A 19,418-nucleotide genomic window follows, 5' to 3' on the forward strand; every position below is an offset into this window, starting at 1 on the left:
ATCCTGCTCAAACATGCTGCACGTATCTATAGCGACCAAATATGCTGTCTAGCTAGGAAGCTCACTAGATTTTGAGACACAACCATAGACATTTTGACGAGAATCATGATGACGCCTCCCTCCAGTGACGCTTTGAATTCGCATTCACACGACATCTCACATTTACGGTAAGAGACGATTAAAATGATTTCAAATTTTAATAGATTTCGTTGTGTTGGATGCTATCTAATTGACTTGGTTTTGTTAAGGATTGACAGGTTTAGTTTATAACAGTTTGAAAACTACTATTTGAATTTGGAGAAAAGCAATTAGTTGAATTGGATTAGGAAACTGTTGCTGTAGGGCTGAAACTGGTAGACTGACCAATATCTAATTACTGGTTGGCTGTCCCACTTTGTTTGAAAGAAATTAAATAAATAAATGAAGTAAAAATAAATCATTAGTTTAATGGTAGACAATAAATAAGTTGACCTAAATAAATAAACTAAATACACTTTAGCCTAGATAGTTAATATGTTGCTAAAAATGTTAAAGATTTTTCAAAGGGTTTTTCTGTTTACATGACAAGTAATGACATATTAACTCTACAATGTAATTTATGAACCCAATATTTACATAGTGAACTAAAAAATGCCATTACTTGGTTGTTTTGCAACTACAAATTTACATCATTTTAGCTTAATTAGAGTACCATTATACAATACCTTCAAAATAAAATAAAAGTGGATTCCACTCCAAACATTTTCAAGGTTTTCTAATTAGTAAATTAACAACAACGAAATACATACAAACTATCATGTTGTTAAAAAGGTGCTACATATTTTGTAGCTCTTTATTTGCTTTGTCTCATATTGCTCCTATTGCAAAACCTTTGTTTCTGTATTTAAATATGGATTATTAATTGTTTCAAACTTTATTTTATTCTGGCATATTTGCTTTCTTAATTATTTTAGCTACACAATTTGGAATTTATATATATAAAAAAATGTTTTAGCCGAGTTGTCTATTAGAATGCTTGCTTTACTAAAGTATACTTTACTAATATATATATATATATATATATATATATATATATATATATATATATATATATATATATATATATATATATATATAAAACAATATAAAAAAACACTCTTTCTCTCTGTTTCTCTGAATGTTTCCGTTACCGAAACAGGGCTAACCCAAAAATCTGAATTTTTCAGAAAAAAACTACTTAAAAAAACAGCTGACAGATTAAGTTCAGATTGTTACTACTGAGAAAAAATGCTAGAATGTGTGTTTTCACTGTTGGATGAGTTGTCTCTATGTCCCTGTGCTATAGTTAATGATGTGAGCGATAAAGAGGAAGAGTGACAAACTGCGGTTTTGTATGTCTGTCTGTCGCCTTGGTTTTCAGATGCTTGCACGCTTCCATCTTGTAACGCCTGACTCATTGTCACATGTCTGGTGTTAAGTATGTTCACATGAATGAGAAGTAGGCTATACAGCGTGGTGGAAGTGCTTTTTAAATACGTTTAGCATTTAGTTCTGTTTTTCTTGATTCATGTGCCTGTCATATGGTATAGTATGTCACGCACATGTAGAAATCCTTTTTCTTTTTTTGATCAGATGTGATTTGTCTTTCTGGTCCCAAAAACACAGATATTTCAATATTTATTTATTTATATATTTATTTGTGTAAAAAGAAAAATGAAGTTAAAAGGAATATTGTTTTGATAAAAAATCTGGTAAATATGAAAACATCTTCACTGTTTAGTAATTCTGTATTATTCAAATTTTACTAAATGGACAGTATCTTGGAAATACAGTATTAGTAAGGTATATTTCATATTAGAATTCTAATATATTCGATGAGCTCGAAATGAACTTTTTGTCATTATAACCTAAAACATTCTTTCTCTGCAGATGAAGGCTTTTGTGATAGCTGTGACAGTTCTCTTTCACTGTATACAAGGTAATGCACATGGACATCCATGCCTTTTTAGAAAAGTAAAACAAGTCATTGATGCTTTTGATATTTGATTTTTATTAAAGTGTGCATTTTATTATGTGCATTTTAGGGCAAGAACCATTTTGTCAATCTCACCCTTCATGTTCTGAATGTATAAGGAGTCCTGGATGTGCGTGGTGCACACAGATGGTAGGTTATCATGTGAATGGATCAATAAGTAGTTTAATTGAACCTTCCCCAAGAGTCAGTTTCCCATGATCAGGATGGAGAAGATGTCATACTTTGTCAGAGCTGACGAGAACTGAGAGAAGAGATTACTGAGAAACAAAGCATTCACATTTAGCTTTGTGCTCCTTTTTGGAGGCTCTTTTCCTGCTGTGGTACCTGTGGTTGAGCATGTTTTTCTGTGCAAACTTAACAGCTGCTTCATTGTAAAACCTGTTAAGTTCAGAATACTCAAAACATTTGTGGAAACCGATTACCTCAAAAAATTTAAGTAAACTAACTCAATTTTTTTTAAAGTTAACTAACTCAAAGATTCAGTTAGATCTTAAAAATGTTGTACTACACAAACGTGTTAATTACAATTCAGTTGAAATATTGAAAATGCTAGCTCATACAATTTTTTTTGCATGAACATCCTATTAACTCAAACCTTTATGATTATGCGCTAGTTAGCAATAGCTAGCTTATGCTAATTTAACCATCAAAGGGTCTATCACACTATACTTGCAAGTAGCCTACCTAATCAACATTCAGTAAAGCCTTGAACATTTGAAGCCCATCCTCGACCTGACCACAGACTCTATTCTTCACCATAATGGTAACCCTATACAACTTCAACCTAATAGAAAGGTCTGTGTACCTTCGGGTAATTTGTTTTCTTGTTTTTGTCTTCTAAAAAGAAAACCGAAGAAACTTTTCATTTATCACATATTCGACCCTTCTCATGAACATAAATAAACAAATCTCGCATCGTTTTTGTCAAATTTTTATTTTTGTTTTCATCACACTTTGTTCTAATCCGCCAAATGGAAATACAATAAAACCAAAATGGATAAACAGCTTGAATATTCAATCTCTACATGGGCGGGAATAAAACGCCCCTTTCCCCTGATTGGTCAACCGAGATCAAGCCGTGCTGTCATCAGTTCATGTTATTATTCTTTGTTATTATTCTTATTTTTATAGAGTTTATTGCAACAACATTTAATCTCTTTCCATCAAACAGCCAGACCAATAAATGGCCCGACACAAACCGGGGCAGAGCCTAGACAGAGCTTTCTTATGTGTAGCCTACACATAAATTTGCGTGCCGTGAAATACTAATTTATTGTATTAGCCTAAATAATAATTTACGTGGCATCTGCTCTCACAACTACCCCTAGCCTACATATTTGGCACACCACCTGTTTTATTTAGCTGACCAACTCTCAAAATATGTGTGCAGAAGCTGTGCGACGCACTAGACAGCGCGCAGTAAGATTAAGCCGTGCCGTCATCAGTTCTTACTCAGCTCCGCGCAACAGAATAATAGTAGTCATCTGCTACAGTTGTTGGCATCTAAACTTCTAAAGCACAGATCATCGATTTCTTTCGCCGTAAATCGATGCGTATGGCCGTCTGCCGGAAGCTAGTTATTTTTGACGATAAAGACTTAAATATGGATATTTGTCGTACACGAACGCATCGTTTCGCTTCAGAAGGCCTTAGACCCCCTCGGAGCTGTATGGAGCACTTTTATCATGTATGGATGCACTTTGATGGACTTTAAAACAGAAACGGCCAATCACTGCCATTATAAAGCTTGGAAGAGCCAGGAGATTTTTTTTATATAAATTTGATTGTATTCGCCTGAAAGAAGAATGTCATATACACCTTGTATGGCTTGAGGGTGAGTAAATCATGGGGTAATTTTCATTTTTGGGTGAACTATCCCTTTAACAATTGTCAGGCCTACCCAGTTGTTCCAACTACAGTTTCCGATAAGCGGGTGAAGGTTTACTGCGTGTTACTGTCTTTTCAGCGTGGCAAAGTAATTTAATTCCAATTCAACTTTTATCTGACTCCATTTTATCACGACCTAGAATTTAGGTTAGAATGCCAATTGGTTATTGGTAATTTATATAATAGTTAAGTAAGTAAGTTTTATTTATATAGCACCGACCTTTCACAGGTATAAGGCCACAAAGTGCTTCACAACAAAACATTTATATCATAAAATACATTTGTCTGCATTTGAAGGCATCAACAGAGTCAATAGAGCGCATAGATAAGTTAAGCGACACATTTGATTATTCTATTCAACTCTTTACTAATATATTATATATTATACTTACTTATATTTTACCCGTTCATTAGGAATCTATGTCGCTTTGAGGTCCTCACGTCGGCCGTTTAACAAGAGTCTCAGGATCACAAACTTGCCAGTTTTGGTCACTAAACAAAGGTAATTGGCTAATATCTTAGACAGTCGCATTCATGCTTATTCAATCAAAGATATTTTTGTATAGCCCCCCTTTGTCAGTATATACTTGAATTAAAGTAACGTTTTCTTAAGACAGAGGTCATGGCCACTACTATAAGCCGACCAATATTACTTTCTCTGGTCTCTAGTCCGTCACTAATCTGATGCAGATTTGCGGTAACATACGAATCTGTTTAATCTACTTGGAAAAATTATTTCAGAGTAAGTCAGAATAAATCCAAATGTAACAATTTATTATGTCAGGTAAATGTATCATGCCAATTACATAATCAGTTCAAAGATAATAAATACAAAACATCAAATGCTCTGGAAAAATAGAGAAAAGATGCGAACCTGACATTAGAAAATACATGATGCTGAGTGTCTTGAGCACATTCAGCATCACTGGCTGATGTGAACTACAAATCGCCCCTAGCCTCTTGTGACATTTCTTTAAGTGCTCAGACCGAGACAGAAACTTTCACGGTTTTGTTTTTGGGTTTGTTCATGTCATGTTTCTGGGGTTGTTCATGTCATGTTTCCATGTCTGTCATGTGATTCCCTGTTTGTCATGTGATCCTGCCATATGTCTTGTCATTGGTTAATTGTCTGATCATTGTTCACATGTGTCCCTTGTCTTGTCATTAGTCTGTGTATTTAAGCCCTCATGTTTGCCATGTGTCTTCTTTGTCAAGTATTGTTTCCTGTAACCACTGTTGTGAGTCCTGTTCATGTCTTGATTTTTGAGTTTTCATGCCACGCCATGTTTTTGTTTCATGTTTGGTTTTGTTTATAATAAACTGCACTTGGGTTCTCATTTACACTTTTTTTTCTCAGAGAGTTGCCCTCTCTTCCAGTTTTTCCAGTCTTACACTATCAAACATGTACTAACATGTAGTTAAGGCTGCTGTTATTCATGCATTAATCCTTGTGACCCATGTTGGAGATTCATATTTTTTTCGTAAATGAATTGGTAAATTCGTGTGTTTTTTTGCGCAAACAAAGCACTCGCTTCGCTTCATAAAACTGAGGTTAAACCACTGGAGTCACATGGATTACTTTTATGATGTTTTTACGACCTTTCTGGGTCTTCAAATTAGACTGTCAATGGAGGGACAGAAAGCTCTCAGATTTCATTAAAAAGATCTTCATTTGTGTTCCGAAGATGAACAAATGTCTTCTGAGTTTGGAATGACGTGAGAGGGAGTAATTAATGACAGAATTTTACTTTTTTTGGGTGAACTAACCATTTAATGTTATAAATCCTGAAATTTTATTTAAAGTAGAGAATGCTCAAAGTTCATTTCTGAAGCCTTCAGAAGATTCTAGTTTATATTGCATATATTTACCAGAGTCATTTGTGCAATTTTAAAACCAATAAATCATTAAATCAATTAAATAAACATTTATACAATTTATAAATGTGTATAATGGGATAACAAACCATTATTAAAAAAATTATAAAAATTTAACAAAACCGCACCTATATCTCCTATATTGTAAATGTGAAATAAATTGGTATCAAAATCGTTATTTCTACCCTGATTTGAACCGTATCATGATTTGGTGTAGGTCACTTATAATAAAGATGTTTAGATGTTACCATATGAAGCACATTTTTAAGGACATGCTTATAACTGATTGTACTTGTACTGCTAATTTCCTTGTGATGCAGGACTTTTTAAAATCAGGCGAGTCTAATGAACGGCGCTGTGATTCTCCCGAGTCTCTGAAGGCCAGGAGTTGTAGAGAGGATAATGTGATCAATCCTGGAGAACATCCCTTGATCTATGTAAAGAACAGTGACCTCAGCAACGATATTGAAAATGTGGTCCAACTCAAACCTCAGAATATCAACATTACACTCAGAGTTGGTGAGTTACCCAGACATACAGCTGCATGCTGCAACTTATTGGAACATAAGCTTGAAGCCATTTGCAGAGTATTTTCACTTTAGTGTAATTGTTCACTTTAATATGTACAGTAGATGTAATATTATACAGCAAAGATATACAGGCTTATGTATCTTACACATACAATAAACCATATACAACAATTGGCACAAAAACAACCATATTTTGACTCTCCTTAACATTGTTGGTCAATAGTATTTTGTGAATGCAGTTCCTAATAATTTTTTTATTTCACATGTGCAGGAGTTCCATATGAATTCACAATTGAGTTTAAGAGGGCTCAGGGTTACCCTATAGATCTGTACTACCTGATGGACCTGAGCTATTCCATGAAAGATGATCTGGAGCAAATTAAAACTCTGGGGCAGAAAATCCTCAAGAAACTGAAAGACATCACAGAGACCGTCCGGATCGGTGAGAATCGCTAACTGAAATACTAGCAGCAATGTGGCTAACCAATGATGAATTTTTAACAGATTAGAGACAATTATTTCTAAATAGAACATAATTAGTATTTCCAGGTCTGGAAAATACATTTATATATTAAATGTATTTATTAAACTCTGCTCATATTTTATAACTTATCAAACTTTCTCAAAAATAAATATTTTGTGTTAATATTTTATTTTAAAGTACACCACCATTCAAAAGTTTGGGGTCGGTAAGATTTTCTTTTACAAAAAGAAAATTGTTCTTCTGAACTTTCTGAAATATTAAGCAGCACAACTGTTTTCAACAGCAATTTTTATTGAGCACCAAATCATAATTTTAGAATGATTTCGAAGGATCATGTGACACTGAAGACTGGAGTAATGATGCTGAAAATATATCTTTAACATTACAGGAATAGATTACATCTTAAAATATATTAAAATACAAAACATTTATTTTAAATTGTAATAATATTTCACAATATTACTGTTTATACTGCATTTGTATTAAATAAATACATAAATGCAGCCTTGGTAAGTATAAGAGACTTCTTTCAAAAACATTTAAAAAGTCCTACTGACAAGTTATCTTATTGCTTAATGAAAAACGTAATTGTCAATTAAAATAGACCTATTTGAACTGCAATTTTAAAGAATAGGCAGTGGTTGAACTAGAGCTATGTTTCTGTCATTTATCCTAAGCCCTTTCTCCATCTTTCAGGTTTCGGGTCTTTTGTTGATAAGGAGATGTTGCCATATGTCAGTCAGGTGAAGGCAAGACGTCAGAACCCCTGCCCCAATCGTATAGATACCTGCCAACCAGCTTTCAGTTTTCAGAATGTCCTGCCATTGACTAACGATGCCAAGGAGTTTGAACGAGAAGTTAGCAAACAGAAAATCTCTGGCAACCTGGACTCTCCTGAGGCTGGTCTGGATGCAATAATGCAGGCTGCAGTCTGTAAGGTGAGAGCTGATATGCCATGAACGAATGGAATTACATGTAAAGACACAAGTTGCCATTTTTGTGTGCAGTATATCAGAGTCTGTGAAAAGCTACTGTACATGAAAAAGTATTTATTTTTGGTTTTCTCACCACAGGAGAAGATTAGATGGCATGATGTGACACGGATTCTGGTTTACACATCTGATGATACTTTCCACATGGCAGGAGATGGACGACTAGGTGGTGTCTTTCAGCCACATAATGGAGAGTGTCATCTTAATGAGAAAGGTTCCTATAATGGAAAAGCCTATGTAAGTGTTGCTCATTTAATGATGAACATTCTTTATGCGTTTTCTGTTATAGATAAAAGAAAAAAAGAATAAAAATGCAACTTTAAGAGGAATATAAGTGGGATAGTTTGCATATGAAGACAAAATAAAAATCATATTCAATTCTCCTACAGGATTACCCATCAGTGGGCCATGTATCTAAAGTTCTGCAGGAAAACAATATTCAGCTCATATTTGCTGTGACTGAGGGCATTTATCCAGCATATAAGGTTTGAGGGAAATATATATACTGTACAATACTGTTCAAAAGTTTGGTGTGAGTAATTTCTTAAATTTTTTTTAAGAAATTACTACTTTTATTCAGGAAGGATGCATTAAATTGATGCAGTTAAGAATACTGAAAAAAATATTTATTATGGTTTCCACAAAAATCTTAAGCAGCACAACATATTTATTGAGCACCAAATCAGCATATTAGAATAATTTGATAAAAGGATCATGTAACACTGAAGACTAAAGTAATGTCTGCTGAAAATTCAGCTTCACCACACTGTAAAATCCAATTAGTTCAGCTTACTCAAAAAAAGCATGCAAACCGATTGCACTTAAAAAACTAAGTAACGTGAAATAGGAATAGTATGTAGTACTAACAAGTGCATGTCTAGTAGTGTACACTTACAAGAGAGTTCCAGTAACTTAAAATTAATTTGTATAGTATACTTGATCATTTACTTTATGTACTCATTTATGCTAGTTGTGTTAACTCTAATGTTTTCTGCATACAACTTGGAATTACTGAGTTTACTTTACTTCAAAAGCAATCCAGTTTACTTGTTAAAACCATGCAAACCGATTGCACTTAAAATAGCAAGTAAGCTTTACTCCAATAACTTAAGTGCTATCAATCATCTATTATATATCATTGAGAATACTTTCACAATTTTACAAAGATAACATTTACAACTGGACAAATAAATTTAAGGCAATGATACAGTTCAAAGGTAAATTTATTGTATTTGTTTTCTAAACAACTGACACAGGGGTGGTCCACACAAGTTTGCATTGGGGTATACAATTTATGCAAATAGTCACTTTAGGTTTTTTAATTTTTTGGGGGAAAAAAAACAAAAAACATTAACACTTTATAATAAGGTTTATTAGTTAACATTAGGTAGTGTATTAACTAACATGAACTAACCATGATAAATACATTCATTACAGTATTTATTAATCTTTGTTAATGTTAGTTAATAAAAATACAGCTATTCATTGTTCATGTTAGTTTACAGTGCATTAACTAATGTTAACAAATACAACCTTTGATTTTAATAACGTATTAGTAAATGTATATAAAATCTGAATAAAAATAAATATATTAGAGACCATACCCTGACTCTAACAGATTCTCAACAAACAGCTTTAACAATTCAATACATAACAATGACTCACTTTAATCAATAACACTTCGGATACCAAACTTGGTATATAGAAGTGCAAAAAAAGTGGCTACATTCATTAACGATGGAATAGTATTTCATCGTTTAAGCCTAAACGATGAAAAAGCAATGTCTCTGACACACATGTACATTAGAAATGAATACGCTGACAGATTCTTAAAGGGTTAGTTCACCCAAAATGTTTAATTCTGTCAGTAATTACTCACCCTCATGTTGTTCCAACCCCGTAAGACTTTCGTTCATCTTAGGAACACAAATGAAGATATTTTTGATGAAATCTGAGAGGTTTCTGTCCCTCCATAGACTGCAATGTCATTGCAACTTCCAAGGCCCAGAAAGGTAGTAAAGACGTAGTTAAAATAGTCCATGTGTCTACAGTACTTCAACCTTAATGTTATGAAGCAACAAGAATATTTTTTGGCCGCAAAAAAACCCCCAAATAACGACATTATTCAACAATCTCTTCTCTTCCACGCCATTCTCCTACGCTGTTAACGTAGTGTAAACGCCCAGTGCTTCTGGGTTCTACGTCAGATTGAGGCTTATTATTGGTTGACGCTGGTCATGTGTGATGCTGGCCAATAATAAGCCTACGTCACTACACTACGTCAACAGCGTAGGAGAATGACGTGGAAGAGAAGAGATTGTTGAATAATGTTGTTATTTGGGGGGTTTTTTGCGCACAAAAAGTATTCTCGTCGCTTCATAATATTAAGGTTGAAGTACTGTATACTTCACATGGACTATTGTAACGATGTTTTTTTCTGGGCCTTGAAAGCTGCAATGACGTTGCGGTCATGGGGGGGTAGAAAGCTCTCAGATTTCATCAAAAATATCTTTATTTGTGTTTTGAAGATGAACGAAGGTCTTACGGGTTTTGAACGACATGAAGGTGAGTAATTACTGACAGAATTTTCATTTTTGGGTGAACTAACCCTTTAACTTGCTCATGAACGAATGGGCTGACAATTTTAAACAAGTGGCTTAGTTTCCCTTTTATTTTTCTATCAACTAATCTAATTCCACTGTCATAAACAAATGTAATCTAATGCCAAACATCATCAATCTTGCACATTTGATTACTCAACAGGAGATTGTTCAGAGATTGCAGTTTTGGTGAGAGTTTGTTCTGTCTCAAAGCAAGCATCAATTTCTGAATGAAGTTAAAAGTATTTTTCATGTCTTTTGGGTAATCCAAATTTAAAGCATAAGACAGACCAAAATAGATGCAAATTGCCTGAGGCAGGTTCTGCAGATTATCCATTACAATACCTCTCTCAACAATGATGGCAGTAGACACTGGGCAAAGGTAGAGTTTATTTAGAGAGGGAAGTTGTTCTTCATCAATGACAGTCAGCACCCCAACAGATAGTTGTGCCCAGGCTTCATCAACATCACATACCTGAATGAAACCAAACAATACAAATATTACAACAGAGAAAAGTGAAAAGGCATGATTTATCAATTATAAATTAAAATTGTATAATTTAAAAATGATTTATAGTGAATGGCTGTATATTTTAATGATGGATAGATGCACTTTTATCATGGATGGATGCATTTTGATGGACTTAAAAAATATACGGCCATTCACTGCCATTATAAAGCTTGGATGAGACAGGACATTTTCTAATATAACTCTGATTGTATTCGTCTGAAAGAAGAATGTTATATACACCTAGGATTACTTGAGGGTGAGTAAATCATGGGATAATTTTAACTTTTGGGTGAACTCACAGTAAACCGAAACATACAGTAAACTCACCCCTGTATTAATTTGCTGCATAAGCTCATCTAATTTCTCTCCAATGCTTCTTGAAGACTTGAAGATTGTGACAAAGCGTGGTGTGTAGCGATCCACAGCACCATAAAAGTTACTCTGCAGTCTGCAGATCTGTGGGGACTATCCTGTTAAACTCTGCAAACACCTACAACACAAAAAAAAAAAAAAAAAAGGCATGGGACAGTGTGGAAATCTTTCAATGAACAATTATTTTAGATTTTTCTGATCTTTATAAAAAATATCTTTCAATGCATGGTCAGGCCAATAGGCCAATTCTAAAGCCAGACCTAAACAGAATGTGGTTTCTCATGGTGGAAAAGGGTATGAATAAGTACTTACTTGTCTCTCTGTAAAAAGAGCTGGCCACTGCTCCATCTGCATCCAAAATTTCACGTCTTCGCATTGAGAAGGTCTGGTCCATCTTTGATGCAGTGATAAAGCAGTTGAGTTCGAGTAAAAAATAAAATAAAATCACTTTTACAGTGCTTGCATTACAATCTGAATTTACTCAATTTAAAAAATAATAGTTTAATGCTGTTGTGAAATCACAAATACTGTCAAAAAGCATCACATACTTCATCTCTGCATAAGCTGCAGGTTACCTTTAACTGTAGACGTGCACCATTTCACCAGATTTGGAACCTTAATAATTTATAAACCAATGCCAACAGAGGAGAATGCATCAGTGAAAATGGTAAAATAGAAAACCATAATTCTTACATTTGGGACAAATAAATCGCTTTTCAGGCATTCCAGGAACTGTTATGGTACCTGATAGTTTTATGCGCAAAAAAACCCCAAAACAGGCCAAACCATATTCTTCAAGCTCTAATTATCTAAATTATTTGGTAACGTTAGACATTAAGGAAATCAGTAAAAATTTGCGACAGACAGTAAAAAAAAAACATTCACACAAAAGTCGCATGCTTGATTACTCACCTTATTATTATTCCAAAAACTCCAGATAAAAATGTAGGTAGTCTGTCAAAGTCTTTCCACATCTGCAAAATGGGCGCCGAAAATGAAATACGCACTGAATCTATTGCGCATGCTCTCACAAGTGCCGCTTCTTCTTCTTTGTTTTTTCTGCACATTAGGCATGCTTTAATTCACTGCTGCCTCTCACTGGTTTGGTAAAGTCATTGCATCCTTTGTTGCTACTTGCTTATTTCAAGTAAGCGTCACTCAAACGATTGAGTAACTTGTTATTTTCACCCTGCAATTGACTGTAACTCAACAAAACCTAGTAAGAAGTATGTATTTTATATTACTGAGTAAAGTTTACTAAGTATATGTGAGTCAGGAAAGCTATTGGATTTTATAGAAATAAATCTACAAAATAGTCATTTTAAATGTAGGCTAATACTGTTTCACAGTATTACTGTTTCTCCTGTATTTTTGGTCAAACTCAATGATCATAAGAGAAACTTATATATCTCCTTCTTATAGACCTCTTTCAAAAACATTAAAAATCTTACCGACCCCTAACATTTGAACAGCATTGTGTATACATTTAAATATTTAAATATATCTATTATAATAATAATTAATATGTATTATTAAAATATAATCCTCTCTTTTTCCATCTTTCGCACACACATACAAATATATTCACAGGCATTGAGTGCATTGATTCCTCAGTCTGTGGTTGCTGTATTAAAGAATGACTCTAGTAATGTTGTTGATCTCATCTCTGAAGCCTATGGGGTGAGTGTTTTCATCATTTGCTATCCTGTGTTTTGACCCTATTTAGTGGCTTGTGCACTCGCCCTACTTCCCACTTGAACTAATTACAATTGGCTGTAGGAACAAAATAGTCATCGTTTCCCTGCTGTTTTTCACTTCTGCTTAATGGTTAAATAATTTACTAAATTAACTGAAACTGTGTGTGGTTGTGTTTGTGCCTATTACATGGCCTACTTTCTAAATCAATAAATAAATTGTCATAAATGGAATTATTTAAGTTTAAATTATCTTATTATGTGATCATTATTATGATCATGTGACTGCGTATTAGAGACTTTAAACTTGCACAGTGTAAGGAACTGCAGTCAGACGGTCAATTATACAGTTTACTGGTCATTACGTGAAAATATTTTACCTTAGCATGAAACAATTGACCGTTCAGCATAAAGTATTGCAGGCAGACACATTTATTTTTGCTTTGACACTTTAAACAGCTAATTAAACAACTTATTGAAAAAACCTAACTACATATAATCAGTATGTCTACATATAACTGGCAAATTTGCCATAGATATTTATGTTTTTGCTTTATTTCATAAATGACTGTATATTTTTATATACATACTGAATATATATTTTTTGTGGGCCAGAATTTGTCGTCCACACTGGTGTTGGAGCAGGAGGGAGCTCCGAAAGAACTGGATGTGTCCTACAGGTCTTCATGTAAAGGGAATCAGGCAGATGCTGAATGGAAGGAGAGAGGAGAGTGTCAAGGCATCAAGCATGAGAAGGTGAGCGCCACCATCAGTGGTTTCCTCATAATTATCATAAACCAGGAAACATTTGTTGTTGTGTCTGATAAGTTTAGTTTTTTCTTGTCATTTATTATTTGTATAGATTGCGTTCCAAGTACGTTTGAACGCATCTGCGTGTCTGAAGGAGCCTCAGACATTTCGGATCAGAATGCATGGTATCAGTGAGGAAGTGAAGATCACAGTACATACAGAGTGTCACTGTGACTGTGGTGCTCCAGAGAATGCTTCTAAACACTGCAACAGTACAGGAACGCTCTCATGCGGCGTGTGCAGGTAGAGCCCTCTAGCATCTCAGCAGAGAATTACACATCAGCTGACAGAATCTGTGAAATATGTCATGATTAAAGGCACAGTATGTAAGTTTCGTTGCTAGAGGTAGTTTATTCAAAACAATGAAAAAGGCGTAGTTTGGAATCATGGGAGTTGTCGTCTTCAACTCCACAGCCGATGGAAATAAATCAGACGGGACTCGGGCAGAAATCATGAGCTTATCGCAGTGTTTCCGAACCCTGTTCCTGGAGGCACACCAACAAACTATTCCTAATCAAACACACCTGATTCAACATCAGCGCATTAGAGACTCAAAGACAGGGGTGTCCAATCCTGCTCCTTGAGGGCCATTGTCCAGCATATTTTAGCTCCAACCCCAAATAAACACTAATCATGCTCTTGCATACTAGAAACTTCCAGGCAGGTGTGCAAGTTGGAGCTAAACTTTCCAGGACAGTGGCCCTCCAGGACCAAGTTTGGACACCCATGCTCCAAGACCAGAAATTAAGGGGCCAGATAAGGGACATCCAAAATGTGTATTGTTGGTGTGCCTCCTGGAACAGGGTTGGGAAACATTAAGCTAATGTATTAAAGTTTTATTAATGTTACTTTGGTATGAAGCATAGTGGGGTCGAGAGCCTGGGGCATTTTACGTTGCTGTTTTATTATGCTACTTTTATTTTATGTATATTTTACGATTAAGATTACGTTTAACGTCCACCTCCTTCTTCCCTGAACCTGAACTTTGTTACAGTTCCATTTGATCATTTAAATTAACATTAATTTTTTACATTGTTATGAAATAGCCCCAAGTGCTGAATTACTTCTCATACAGGTCACTTTATTTGACGAATTAAAGTTGTAGGGTAACGCAGCGCTATTTTAATAGGTCAAACCATCATGCTAAAAATACAATCATACTCTTTGCGTTAGCTCGGTGGCTGCTGTGAGATACTTGTTGCACATTGAGGTAGGCCTAAGTCAGATCAATATTAGAATATCATATTAATAAAAGCTGGATGACTTGTGTTGCTAAATGGCTCTTTCTGATTTTGCTACGTTAGCCACTTGACAAAATAGTGTTGTCTCTGAGGCATGGTACAAAAATGTTACTCGCGGTAAATCAAGAAAACAATAGATTCAAATAATAAGTCTAACTGTGTTGAGCTATATAACAATGGTTAGTTTGGGATAATATCCCAGTCAACAAAATATATAACATTGATAGCCTATTTTATCAAAAAATCTTACATATTGTGCCTTTAAAGACTATTAAGGAATAAAGGAATGAGTAATTCAACTAAAAATTCACCCAACCCTGTATTATTTTCTTCTTCCATGAAACACAAAAGTAAATCTTAGAGATTGTCCATGGTGTTTTCCATGGTGATTTATTCTACCAAGCGCCAAAACTGTCAGCTCACAAATCTAATTTGCTAGTCTCGAATTGTAAACAGTCAGTAAAATTGTCACACATTGTGTTGTGATTGGTCAGGTGACAGTAAACAATGGGGTTTGCCATAAAAAATGTAAATTAAATTAATAATTAAATTATTTTTTAACTTGGCTATATAAATCACCATCTCCTTCTGTGTTTCACAGAAGAAAGAAAATAAAACAGCACCAGAACGATATGTGATGTCATGCCAACATATTAATATATTTAAACAATCTTTTAAGTGAATATGTGGTTTTGTTTGTACAAGTGTAAATGTTTGTATGTCTAACTATAATTTTTTACTTAAATTGTGTGTGAAATGTGTGTATTAGCTGTGATGAAGGATATTTGGGTCAGCACTGCGAGTGTGTGCAACAAAGCGATGCGGACTCTACCGTCAACATGCTGGCGTCCTGTCGGCCTGACAACAGCTCTCTGGTGTGCAGTGGACACGGCGCCTGTGAGTGTGGCAAGTGTGTGTGTCAAGGCCACTACAGTGGGAAGTACTGCGAGTGTGATGACAATAGTTGTGAAAACCATAATGGCAAGTCCTGTAATGGTAAGCAAAATATTTGGCCTTTGTTTGTTTGTTTCTTTAAGTTTCGCCTTCAAAACTCACTATCTACTCCTATGCCTGGTTGTCATAGGACAGGGAACATGCAAGTGTGGAATATGTGAATGTAAAGAAAACTACACGGGGTCTGCCTGCGAGTGCTCGCCTAGCCAAGACAAGTGTATTAATGACAAGGGGCTTTGCAGCGGTCAAGGCAAATGCACTTGCAACCGCTGTCAGTGTAACACAGGCTTCATGGGAGATAACTGCTCTACATTCATCGACGCTTGCATGCTGTTTAAGTGAGTATCTCTTCCTGTGATCTGATATCTGTTTCAAGATTATCTTTAGTGAGTTGTGCAGTTGTGTGTGGGTTTGCTTCTTCTTTAAACCACAATTTCAGTTTCCTCTGTCTGTTTGTTCAATAAGTCATACATTTAATAATGATTATAATGTTGCATAGCAAGACATTTGAAATGTGACATAAGTTGCATCCCAAATGACGCATTATACACTGTGCACTTATACACTAAGCACTCATACATATGTACTCATCCGTGTAGTGTATGAAGTTTATAAGGTTATTTAGTCATTCAACAAAAGAGTCTGATGCTGTAATTAATGCCCTGTAATTAAACAGTCATAGGAATTTATACGTAGATGCCTCATTTGATCGCTCCAGACACAAAGGCGCGCCCGCCATCTTGCAACGGTCAGCGTGCCATCACTCACAGTAAGAATCAATGATGACACATCATTGCGCAGCTTCTGGTTGTGAAACTGCCATGATTTCCCAAAGAAATGGGATAGCCTTTGATTGGTGAAAATGTGTTGGTTTGGGTTTTTATATGTATTAACTCAATATTGCAGGTTTTTACTAAGGTATCTTTTTACTATGGTAACTTCGTAATGTCAGCTGACGCCTTTGTCTTGTTGTATTGTGTTATTTTAGCAAAATCATCTGCTGAAGCCTATTTCATATATAGATATTCTATTCATACATGCATCTAACTACGGTTGCAGATGCACAGTCAACTCGCTCTTGAATGTTCACAGACCGCTCCAATATGGCTAATGAGGCATCTATGTATATCTATCTATCTATGATTAAAGTTGCAACAGTTGAGTGCACAAAGTGTAAAACATTCTGTTAAGTTAGTGCATCATCCGAATATTTAAAGTGCACTTGTTTTTTTTTAGTGTGAACACACTACTCACACTATACTTAAAAACGTAATAGAATAGTGCATAAGTATGTGAATTGGGATGCACCTATAATGTGTGGTCCTCATTAAAGCTTATTGTGGCCACAGTTTGTGCTTTTTAGGCCACATTGATCTGAAATATATTATACCACATCAATAGACCAGCGTGGGAAAAAGTATTTGGTATGGAAGTCTCTGTGAAAGGTTGTAAAAAAATAATAATAATACAATGAAAGAACAAAGAAAATATAACAGAAAATGTGTACTCTGTGTGATCAGAATTTCTATTAATAAATTATGATGATTTTGTAGACATAATTCATAAAACAACAAAAAAGCAAAATATTCAGTTCTGCTTGTGAATTTGTACTTGCCTCAAACAAAACATGGGATAATCTTTGGCAGATCCAGTCATTAGTTCTTTCTCAAGTGCTCATTGTATAAAACTGATAGCATGATAAAATTATTTCCAGGCAGAATGAAAAAAAAAAAAAAACAATTTGCTTTATGCTCTGATGCTGCATGCATAACACAAGTAGTAGAGCATATAGTGCTAGCAACTCCAAGGTCATGGGTTCGATTAAAGCATGAACTGATACCTTGAATCTACTACAAATGAAAAGTCACTTTGCATAAAAGTGTCTGACTGATGCCTTTCTCTGTTTTAATGTGTCTGTAGGGAATGTGTGGCATGTCTTGTGGAATATGGTACTTCTGATGCCAGTGTCTGTGCTGTGAAATGTTTGAATGCTGAAATCTCTCGTCTTGAAGGCACTCATGAGCTGCATTGCACATATCAAGATGCCAATTCCTACGAAGTAGAACTTGGTGCTAACGGCAAAATTATTCTTCGATATGCAGACCTGCCCCGTATGTATTAAAATATAATTTTGTATGTATTATAAATCATTCATTTGATTAGACCACACGTATATCTGTATGACACAGAATTGGTGTAACGAATGTTAAAAGTTAAAATGTTTTTTTATTTTCTTCTGTAGGTTCCATTGATAAGACTACAGTTATAATTGGCAGCTCTGTGTCAGGCATAATTCTTATTGGCATTATAATAATCATTATATACCGTGTCTTGCTGGAACTGTATGACATCAGAGAATATCAGAACTTCGTCAAAGCACAGAAACAGACCGAATGGAATGAGGTGATGTGCACACAGAGACACACTGCTTAAACACATTTAGCAGTTTAGGCTATAAATGTGGAGCAAATTATAACCTGTGTATACAAAATGATGTTTAAGTGCTTCAGTGTGAAATGAAAGCATTTACAGATTGAATATTTAACAATCTAATGTTTCTCTGTTCAATGCAGGTCCAGAATCCTCTTTTCAAAGGTGCCACAACAACGGTGATTAACCCTTTGCATATGCAAAATGAAGAGGATGCATAGCAACATTCTGAAATTATTTAACATTCTGAAAGAGAATTCATCTGAAACGTTAATCTCTCGAAGTGTGTTATTGTAATATCTTGTTTTATTTTTTTTCTATTTTTTTTCTATTGTACATCTTACACTGTGCAAATTTAAACTTCTTTCAAATGTATATTCTAAGCTAGCAATAAAAGTATTGCAGTACAGGAGAACAGGACTGTTATAAATATGGTGATGTATTTTATGCATATTAATATGTATGCTGAACAAAAAGCCTTGAGTTTCTCTTATGATTAAATGGAGCTGTCCAGGTTGTTGTAAAACTAAACAACTCTATCTAAGAGAACTTGCATTTTTAAGCCATGGGTCCCTCAAGAATCTCCTCTGGGAAATAATCCTTATGGTCCTCCTTATAGTCCTTATGTCAGCAACTTTACAGTTTACATTGTTTAATTTATTTTTTTAAATGATGGCTTCAACATGTATGTTTGAGGTATGACTTTGTGTTATTTATGTTGTTGAAAAAAACATTAAAGTTAACCACAGTTTATTTTTCTCATTGATCCAAAACAACTTTTCTGTATATAGAATATTTTCTAGATTAAATTCCCATAGGAAATTCCTGAGGGGACCTATAATGAATCACATTGGCCTACCGTTTATGTCTGATTAGCTTTACTGCAATACGTTTAATAGTGTTATTTTTGTATTTTACTTGGTCTGTGTAAAAAAAAAAATAAAGGTGCCGTTAAAAAAAAAAGTGTATTTTTCTTTCATATTTTAATTTCAGTTTATTTAAATCAATTTAATTAATAGATCGC

General features: G+C 34.6%; 1 protein-coding gene and 1 long non-coding RNA gene across 2 annotated transcripts; one reads left to right on the forward strand and one right to left on the reverse strand.

The window, feature by feature from the left end:
• Window positions 1-28: 28 nt before the first annotated feature.
• Window positions 29-19,357, forward strand: itgb7 (integrin, beta 7). Its single transcript, XM_082137130.1, has 16 exons — window positions 29-167; window positions 1,909-1,957; window positions 2,064-2,143; window positions 6,097-6,295; window positions 6,578-6,748; window positions 7,487-7,728; window positions 7,864-8,019; window positions 8,172-8,267; window positions 12,856-12,945; window positions 13,575-13,715; window positions 13,822-14,012; window positions 15,780-16,006; window positions 16,095-16,302; window positions 17,885-18,075; window positions 18,207-18,367; window positions 18,538-19,357. The coding sequence occupies exons 2-16, from the start codon at window positions 1,909-1,911 to the stop codon at window positions 18,613-18,615; spliced, it is 2,280 nt and encodes a 759-aa protein (XP_081993256.1). The 5' UTR covers window positions 29-167; the 3' UTR covers window positions 18,616-19,357.
• LOC309474670 lies at window positions 10,408-11,855 on the reverse strand. The gene is made up of 4 exons (XR_014197396.1): window positions 11,841-11,855; window positions 11,578-11,659; window positions 11,221-11,383; window positions 10,408-10,857 (listed from the first exon to the last, which is right to left on the reverse strand). It is a non-coding gene; the product is annotated as an uncharacterized lncRNA (long non-coding RNA).
• Window positions 19,358-19,418: the final 61 nt, after the last annotated feature.

Source organism: Leuciscus leuciscus, assembly GCF_965113295.1.
Source record: "Leuciscus leuciscus genome assembly, chromosome: 14".
Taxonomy (NCBI): domain Eukaryota; kingdom Metazoa; phylum Chordata; class Actinopteri; order Cypriniformes; family Leuciscidae; genus Leuciscus; species Leuciscus leuciscus.

Coding starts and splice junctions, on each gene's coding strand:
- itgb7 (XM_082137130.1), top strand. CDS start 1,909: ATGAAGGCTTTTGTGATAGCTGTGACAGTTCTCTTTCACTGTATACAA. Junction 2,144..6,096: donor GTGCGTGGTGCACACAGATG/GTAGGTTATCAT, acceptor CTTGTGATGCAG/GACTTTTTAAAATCAGGCGA. Junction 16,007..16,094: donor TAATGGCAAGTCCTGTAATG/GTAAGCAAAATA, acceptor TGGTTGTCATAG/GACAGGGAACATGCAAGTGT.